The sequence below is a fragment of the Solanum tuberosum genome, unplaced genomic scaffold, assembly GCF_000226075.1.
Source record: "Solanum tuberosum cultivar DM 1-3 516 R44 unplaced genomic scaffold, SolTub_3.0 scf00017, whole genome shotgun sequence".
Taxonomy (NCBI): Eukaryota; Viridiplantae; Streptophyta; class Magnoliopsida; order Solanales; family Solanaceae; genus Solanum; species Solanum tuberosum.
Window position 1 is genome coordinate 2,936,802 of NW_006238943.1, and position 9,336 is coordinate 2,946,137.

A 9,336-nucleotide genomic window follows, 5' to 3' on the forward strand; every position below is an offset into this window, starting at 1 on the left:
CTTTTGTGAAGGCAAAATTTTAAAGCCTGTCGGGAGAGTTGCTCGGATGTTAAGCTTCTCACTTTCAATTTTAAAATTATGAACTCGGATGTTAAGCTTCTCACTTTCAATTTTAAAATTATGAACTCGGATGTTAAGCTTCTCACTTTCAATTTTAAAATTATGAACTCGGATGTTAAGCTTCTCACTTTCAATTTTAAAATTATGAACTCGGATGTTAAGCTTCTCACTTTCAATTTTAAAATTATGAACTCGGATGTTAAGCTTCTCACTTTCAATTTTAAAATTATGAATTCAAGTCACGTAGAGCAAAAGTGAGAGCTTCAGTAATAAAAAAATTAAAAATAACAATAAATACTTCTTTAGAGCTAATAGATTAAAATCTCTTTGGATTATACTTTATTCTGTTTCAATTTATTTATTTTATATTTTTTAATTTGTTTAAAGAACAATTTTTGTTTTCTATTTTAGTAATTTTTTTTTTAATTTCTTATTCAGTGTCTGGTATTCACATTGGAGTTCGATTAAATTTGAATTTGCATTGAAAAGTTTCACATTAAAAGATAAAGCACTACCTGACAAAGCGATTATGTATATTTTGACAATAGTTAATGTAGATGACATGTTTAAATTCATAATATATATATAAAAAAAAAAAAATTAAAATTACAAGCTCCAAAACCATTAACCGGGAAGTAGCACATTTCAGATTATTTAGTAATTTATTCATTTATCTCACATTAAAATAACACACAAATTAATTAGGAGAATTTTTTTGGCGCATGGAGTAAATTATTTTCTCATTTTTGGTGTGACAAAGAGTGGATCTCTTTTTTTCCCATAGTGACATCTATAATTTCATCCAATGTTCATCTCAATATGGTCCATGTTTTTGTGAAGAACCAATAAATAAATAATCATAGGCAACATCTTTGAAGAACCAATTCTTTTTTTTTAACCAAATGAAATGAACTCAAAGTCTTAGTTTTTGTAATCCAAGCTTGAGTCAATAAGAAATTGCTCTAGTTTGAAATTCGATGGATCGTTCAGTACTTAAGTCCCTTATCAGTTTCCACATGTTCACTATAATCTTAGGGGTCGTTTGGTTGGAAACAAGTTATCCCCGGATAAGTTATTCTGGGGTTAGCTATCCTGAGATAACTTATCCCACCATGTATATGGATAACTTATTCCATCACTATGATATAAATGGTGGGATAAGCTATCCAAACATGGCAACCAAACAACATAATTCTTTTTTATCCCAACACTATTATTTTTAATCTCTCGCACTAAACGAGCCCGTGTCACATGAAGTTTTGTATCCCATGACTTCACATTGATGCATAAGTCATAACGCGGTGTGGGAAGAGCAATGATGGTAGAGGGTGACATCGTAGCGTCTCCTTCGTGCAAGCGTTTAAATATGACAAAGGCTCTTCTGGAGATTAAAGTGATGAGGTCGCAAAGAATTTTGAAACTCAGTGCAAGTATTCATTGGATTTATTGTCAAAAGCTGGTCTTTCTGCATGCAAACCGGAATAAGATATAAAATTAGCCTCAGATGCAGGAGAGATATTGAATGACCCATCAAGTCGAAAGATTCAATTATAATTTTTCATTGGTTGTTATTACCTTTGTAATTTTTCATCAAAGTCTTTTCATGGCCTGTGAGTTTTTCAAGAAATTTACTAGTCTTTCACATTTGAAAACATGTACAACCAAAAGACACGATAAGTACAAACACCATATTCCTTTATCGTATGAATGTATCTATCGCCAAAAGTTCATGCAAATCTAAATTTAACATAACTATATATTCCCAAATAACTTCAAATTAATTTCTCTGTATCAATCATTTTATTTGAAGGGGTTTTTAGAACAACAGTAAAGTTGCCTTCATATGACCTTCAAGTCATGTGTTCGAGATGGAAAGTTGTCAATAATGTTTACATTAGAGTAGAGTGACTACATCACACCCATTGGACTCAAAGTAGACTATCTACATCACATTTATTAGGTGCAAAACGAGGTGCTGAACTAGATTAACTCAAACTAAAATCAATTTAAACAAGAAAGATTCAGAAACTATATATTTCAAAGTATTTACAAGTCATTAGAATTTTCAGAAATGATATTTCACACGCAAGGAATAAGAGAGTGAAAGAATTTGATAATTTTGGACTGGATGATCTACCTCATTGAGAAACAGCAAGTCTCTTATTCCAATGAACTTAAACAGTGAGAAATTCTGCTATCAACTTCTGCCATCCACATCGAACCCAGCTCCGGTCCAACCAGGTCCTTGTGAACCTCGGCCTTCGGGAATTATACCGATTCCTTTTCCTCTTCCTTGTAAATTTATTTTCTTCTTAGCTCTTGTTTCATCAACAGAATGCGATTGGTTGTGTCCATTTTCTGCTGCACCACTTCTAGCATTTCCTTCTTTCAATGTATTTCCAGATGATCCGCTCAACGATTCTTGTGTATCCTTTACTGAGGAAACATCTTGAGCCATACTGTTTTGTACAGATCCCACAGGACTTTGGTCCTGAGACCACACATGAAAAAAGCCATGGGCATTGGTTAGGAAGTCATATTAAGCACGGAATGAAACAAGCATTATATCACTGCAGTGTGCTATTTTATCCATATCGTCCAAATAAGATTCAGAAGTAGAAAAAGAGCAATACAAGAAACTCTACAATTCATATCTTTGATAGGTAAATTTTTCAGTCAACCATTGTAGTTTCTAGTTTAGGTACATGTAGTAATATTACTGTCTGGCATATATTCTGCTCATACTCATATGGAAATCGTTGCTCAGGTTCTAAAATACCTTACAAGTGGGATAGCAATCTACAAGCAAATAAATATGGTAATAAGAATATGTGGCTGAAAAGGTGGGAAAACATGGAGGTTTCTAATATCTATACAGGCAAGGCATAGTGCAGATTTCAGCAACCAAAAGATATAATTTTATGGCTGCCATGGCACTGCAGTACTGAGGTTAAAATTAATAAGTGAATGGTGACAACAAAGGAAAAGGAGGAGAAAGAAGGAAAGACGCATTCGACATTCAATTAGAATTCCAAAATACTTCACAAATTAAAAAGTGAAGTGCTAGTTCTGAGCTGCCAGCAGAATCAAGCCAAATATTCAGCCCCATATCCACGAAAGCTATTTCAAATTGTGAAAGTCAAAGGTGAGATTACCAAATAATGTGTTCCATTTCCCAAATGTTTCTCACCATATTCTCCTTTTGCAAGATTGTTCTATAAGCAATCTTATAATGAATCAACCAGTTAGTTACTGCACATGACTGCTTGTTATGCTGGACACTAGAATTGGTCAAAAACATAATTACTGAGAGCACCAATAACTTAAGACGACAGAAGGTTAACATCAGTTTGTGTACCCCACTCTTTCATGCACAGATAAGGAATGTCAAGAAAGAAATACTATATAACAGCATAAAAAGAGATCCATCTGGAAAAAGAAAAGGATAAAAAGCGTCCACAAACATACTGAAAACCTAATAGAATTCTGAAATACACATACAATACACAGATATGAAAGAATTCTTACAGAGGCAGTGGATGCTCTACTTGGATTCAAAGCTTCCAGCCGTCTTTTCAGTTCCTCCAATTTAGCAAGCTGACTGTTACTACTTTCCAGAACCTACAAAAGAGAATTTGATTTCAGAAATATTCACACAACCTACTATTGCAAATGTAATAGTGCAGAAGAAAAAATACCAGACTATTCAAATCCTCACAAAGCTTTTGCTTAATCGCCTCCTCGTCCTTAACAGCCTGTGATGCTGCTTCCCAAGCCTAGAAGTCATTATCAGTTTTTTGATAAGTAAACCACATAAGCAATGGACATTTCATTACAATTTCTTAAGCTGAGAACTGTGATTTTGCTGTTCCCTGTCTCACGTTAGAGCCTTTTTTTACTTCTTCCGTCTGTTTCTTAGACTGTTGAAAACATATTATGGGAGCAAAACACATTACAAGAGAAGTAATGCTCTCATTAGACTGATTATAAAACGACATGGTGTGGTGGGAAATTACTGCATCCTAAAAGAAGGTGACAGGATGAACCTCAGAAAAAAATCATCCATTACCTTTGATATAATTTGCTTGGGAATGAATCAGTTCATACTTCTATACTATAAACTTCTTCTTCACACTGCCAATACTAGAAGTCTAGGTTTTCTAATTCAAGAAGGAACGACAGATTTTTGTCAAAGAAAAAAACTCTCATTCCAACTTGAATTAGAAAACCTAGACTTCTAAATCTTCATTATGAAAGTCAAAGAGAAGACAAAAGATACTCTTTACACCTGTTAATAGAGGTCCCTCCAACCTCAACACCAGACAATGACTTTCAGCGCACAAGAATTGACAAATAGCAAAACCAGCTAAAATGTGATTTAGTGCTAAGCCACTTTTTTTTTGGAGAAATAGTAGCTGACAGTGACTGACACAAAAAATTTAGACAGCAGGTAACTGTAGAGGTTAGATGCTCATTTAAGGTGACAGACGGTATCTGAGGATAGAAGAGTGATGAAGATAATGCTAGGGTTGTCTAGTGACTCTAGTCACTCTGTTACGTACTCCAAAGATATAATATTCCATGAACATGTGTTTCTGTTATCATTCATCCCCTGCCTCTACATTTCCAGCTCATCCTAAACTTTGTGAATCATCAGCTTCCTAATTCCTCTCATTTATTCCTTCACGCCCTTCATCTTTCTCTTATACTGCTCCTCCTCACCTTTCTCCTATCCTTAGGATATAATATTCCATGAACATGTGTTTCTGTTATCATTCATCCCCTGCCTCTACATTTCCAGCTCATCCTAAACTTTGTGAATCATCAGCTTCCTAATTCCTCTCATTTATTCCTTCACGCCCTTCATCTTTCTCTTATACTGCTCCTCCTCATCTTTCTCCTATCCTTAGGATATCCACAAGGACTTCTAATCCCCCCAGCAACATCTAAGCAGTGGTGTACGCAGAACTTTTATAAGCAGTATCGACATTTAAAGAAAATTGTCTTAAAATCCCAAAAAGAAACAAATGATAAATAAATTCACCCTCTATTCCAATTTAAATGCCATTTCCTTTTTTTTGCTCTTTCTATATTTAGTAAGTTTTCTAATTCTAACATTCTAAGTGACAAGTTAAAGACCACAAAATTCAAAAGACTTCACACATCTTTAATAGAAGAGTACAAGATTCAAAATTTTCTATTTATTTCTTAAATTTCGTGTCCAGTCAAACTAAGACACTTAATAGGAACGGTGGGGGTAAATAAAAAGACCAATCTAAACTCTTAGGACAGGTGAGCCTACAAAAAATAGGAAAGACTTCCTTTAACTTGTCTTCCTACACTAATTATGTGCCCAAAAACTAATCCTACTGTTGTCCCCAACTTTTCTACAGCATATTAGACCTTATGTCTCTTTCTCAGTTTAGCACATTGTCAATTTCTGAACTTCGCGAGGTTCCTCTTAAATGGCTCGTTGCCTGAGCCGCAGAGGTATCTCTTGAATGATCATGCTTAGGGGATTCTGTTGGGCAATTCTGCAATTTTTTCTTAAACTATTTTGCTCCTAATTGGGTTCATTACACTAGATGATTCTAAAGAGTTAATATCTCAAATGGTCACTCCACTTTAAATGGTTCACTTTTAGAAAGTCACTCAACTATTGGTATTTCACTTAGAAAGTCACCCAACCAATTTAAATGATTTTTTCATTAAACTTTTGTTGAAATGCAATTTTTGTTTTAAACTGAATTTTTAAGAAATTATAAGATACCCATTTAAATTATTTTATTGACCTCTCACTGTTCGAAGTTCGCATCTTTTTCACCTTTTTTTTCTTTATGTGTAACATGAAGAAGATTACTCTCGTTTGCCTTTTGTTTTTCTTTATTGTTGGATGACATCATATCTTCTTTCTTCTCGGTCTGTTCAACCACACACATCGTAAATATTATGTAAACCTACTTAACCAAATAAGCTCATCTATCTCAGACAAGATCCATGAGATATCAGTACTAACATTTTCTTTAGTGGCACATATGGATATCACAAATCCAAGGGAGAGATATATGTAAAAAGAAAAACAATGTTACTGCAAGGCATATGATTTGACAAAGAAATAATTAACTCTCTTTAATGGTAGAAAAAATGGAATTGAAGCCTTTGATCTGTTGAGGTAAAACATAAAGAGAGAGAGGGGGTGCAAACGGTTAGACAAACCTTTTGTGCTTGTTCTTCCTTCAGCTTAGCAACACGGATTCTCTCTGTTGACATTTCTATTTTCTGTCTCATGAGTTCAAGTGCTGAAGGAGCAGAGGAAGCACTTAAATTAACTATTGTGTCAAGAGATACAAGTGCTCAACGAAGTAGCATTGACAAGTCACAAACCTGCTTTTTTGGGGCCAGCAGTAAGCTTCATCTCCATTGACAGGTTTGCGAATTCCTTTTCGACATCACGGATCTTGGAATAATTTTCAGCAATATATCTGGAAGGATATAACAGAACAGAGAAAATTATCATGCATATGAAACTTGGGAAGGCCATCTGATGGGGAAAAGCAGTCTGATGCAGGAGACAACATAAATGCATGCTTACACCTCCATTACTTCTGTAGAAACTTAAGCCTCCATTCAAGCATTCAATTCCAAATAATTACCTCTGACAATGTGTTCACCAGAAAAAAAGAAACTAGAACATATAGGCAAGGTGCACACAAGCTAGTACATGGACTCAACATTGGCATAACATCCAGAATTTACTAAACAAAGATCTGCAGGTTGAAAAGTACTCTATGCATGAAAACAAATTTTCCTAGAAAAAATCTCTCCACTACAATGTTTTCATTTGGCAAAATGAATGACTATTCTTTTATCCCAACTTCAATTTGTAAAAGGTATGTGAAGAAAAAGCCTATTTGAGAATGAAAGTGACCAAATATACTCATTTTTCATGACTATTCTTTTATCACAACTTCAATTTGTTCGAAAGATCTCTAATCTGTTAAAAATCAATGCAAGATCTCCAATTTGTTAATTTAATAATGACATTTTAAATATTCCAAAATGAAAGTTATTTCAAAGAAACAGTCTACCTTTTCCTTGATAATAGGTTTCCATGTCATATATTTTCCTCATAGATAAACCGCACGCACTATTTATCTATTTATTTTTTTTATGACCGTGGTGTCCAAGCCAGCTTTCGCGCACCTCAACTAATTCCACGGAATACCTGCCACCTCCCACCAGCAACAGGTACAAAGTAACTCTGTCCACTAAGGCTAGGACAAATGGAAGAATCACCTAGTGTTTTAAACCATACTATTCTATCCAATATAGTGATTTATTGAATAGTTTCTGTTTAAATATCAACCAGTGTATTCATTATTTGAAACTACATAAAATAGATGATTTATTTGTAAATTGCTCCCAAGATTTCTATTCCCTAACTGTGTATAACTGCCCAATCAAACCCTGTGAATTATTATGGTCATCAGAATTCATTACTATATCCTGGTATATGCTAAATCACCTTATTTTCTCTCAAATTTCTTAAGTTGGGATACATGGTGTCTGACCCAATTTGCACGTTATTTTCTCCCAGTTTCTTACCCATACTCCTTTAATCAAATTCAACTTTTTTGTTCCCTAATCATCTCTTGCCGTGTACTCCAAAGTGAGGGCATACTTTGCTTTGTTAACCTTGCATTTTTATTTTTTTTGAAATTGATGTTAACCTTGCATTCTAGGTAAACCTTTTACGATTGTACTAGTATCCAAAGATCCTACGTTCAAATGAGATAAGTCCAAATACAGCAACGTATCTAAATAGTTCATATCATGGATCCAAACTAGTTTAAGGGTAGTTGGTTGATTGATTGACGAGATTTTTCGTTTCTTGTTCTTTATAAAATTACAGAAAACCAAAACCAAATTTTTTTTGGTAAGTAAATAATTGCATTTATTACTAAGTGAGAGCTTTACAAATCAAGAAAAGAAAAAACCAGGCAAATAGAACTACCACTACTGCACTAGGCTGGCCACATGATCCATGCCCTTCATGCCTTCCCTATTCTCAACATCCAATACTTCAACTATTTCTATGCAGGATATCTAGGTCACACACTTTGCTGCTAATTGATCTATTTACCAGTATCTAATCAATAGAGTGGAATTCATAGAAATGAACCCAATCCAGTTGAGATTAAGCATTAGCTGAATGATTGATCGACTTAGTATCAAAAGAATCAAACAATGTGTACTTAAGAAAATCCAAAGAAGCAGTTACTAACTCTCGAGGGAAGATAATTAAGTAAATTTCAGTAAAATGCAATAGAAACAAGCAATACTGAATTTAGAAGTCAACTTACTTTCTCAATTGAAGCTGTTCTTCTTCAATTATCTGTAACAACCACGAACACGAGAATCAAACAATGCGTATAATCACAATTTTCCGAAATAAAACACAAAATCAGAGAAAATACCTTTTCAGTGTAAGCAATCACCGGTGATTCTCTAGCGATGCCGTCAGGTCCAATCTCCGGTAACATCACATGATTTGGATTAGCATTTCTCGCCATTGATCTAGCAATTTGGTTTCGGTACAAAAGCTATTCACGGCTGCGGAGTTCTATATAGTCGTGAAAAAAGTTTGCTAAATGGCGAACGTGTCCGCGACGTTTTCGCGGCGGCACATGCCGTTAACTGTGGGCGGAGCCGATGACCCGATTTTCTGATTTCACGTGGATTTTTCTTTAACAAAAAATAAATAAATTATTCTACCATATATTTACTCATTCTAATGTTGTGTTTCGAAAATCGAGAAATAATACTATTTTGTTGGTTTAATATGGTTTTAATTTTTAAAATTAATAATTTATTGATTTTAATTTTAAGTAAAAAATAATTGAAAAATCGAACAAAGCAATTGTGTAAATATCTAATTAAAAATTATAAGTGTACATAGATGTATGTATATCACATTTGTTGTCTATTCTATCGGGAATAGTTGATTTCTTGGTATATCACATCCATGCATTTACGATTCACGTAATAATATTGATATTCTTGAAAGATATTTCATTTCTTCGTAATTCATTATATAAAATAAAAAGTAAACGAGAAATAGGGTCTTTCCGTCTTGAACTCCTCTCTGATTTGAAAAAGAATTGTCATGTATCGAAGAGAATACCAATTAATAAAACATATCTAAAAGTCATATTCAGTTGAATTTCACAAAATCTCATTTTAGTCTTAAAAATTACATAAATAAAATCATAAAGT

At 33.9% G+C, this 9,336-nt stretch overlaps 1 protein-coding gene across 1 annotated transcript; it reads right to left on the bottom strand.

The window, feature by feature from the left end:
- Window positions 1-1,931: 1,931 nt before the first annotated feature.
- LOC102596942 (uncharacterized) lies at window positions 1,932-8,803 on the bottom strand. The gene is made up of 7 exons (XM_006340311.2): window positions 8,538-8,803; window positions 8,424-8,455; window positions 6,445-6,542; window positions 6,277-6,359; window positions 3,759-3,836; window positions 3,589-3,681; window positions 1,932-2,551 (listed from the first exon to the last, which is right to left on the bottom strand). Exons 1-7 carry the CDS (start codon window positions 8,631-8,633, stop codon window positions 2,258-2,260), a joined length of 774 nt encoding a protein of 257 aa, XP_006340373.1. The 5' UTR covers window positions 8,634-8,803; the 3' UTR covers window positions 1,932-2,257.
- Between the last annotated feature and the right edge of the window lie 533 nt (window positions 8,804-9,336).

What these genes read in the sequence shown, in the direction of transcription:
- LOC102596942 (XM_006340311.2), bottom strand. Translation starts at nt 8,633, where the DNA reads ATGGCGAGAAATGCTAATCCAAATCATGTGATGTTACCGGAGATTGGA. An exon ending in TGATTGCTTACACTGAAAAG is followed by an intron (nt 8,456 to 8,537) that starts GTATTTTCTCTG and finishes TGGTTGTTACAG; the next exon opens with ATAATTGAAGAAGAACAGCT. An exon ending in GTGAGGATTTGAATAGTCTG is followed by an intron (nt 3,682 to 3,758) that starts GTATTTTTTCTT and finishes TCTCTTTTGTAG; the next exon opens with GTTCTGGAAAGTAGTAACAG.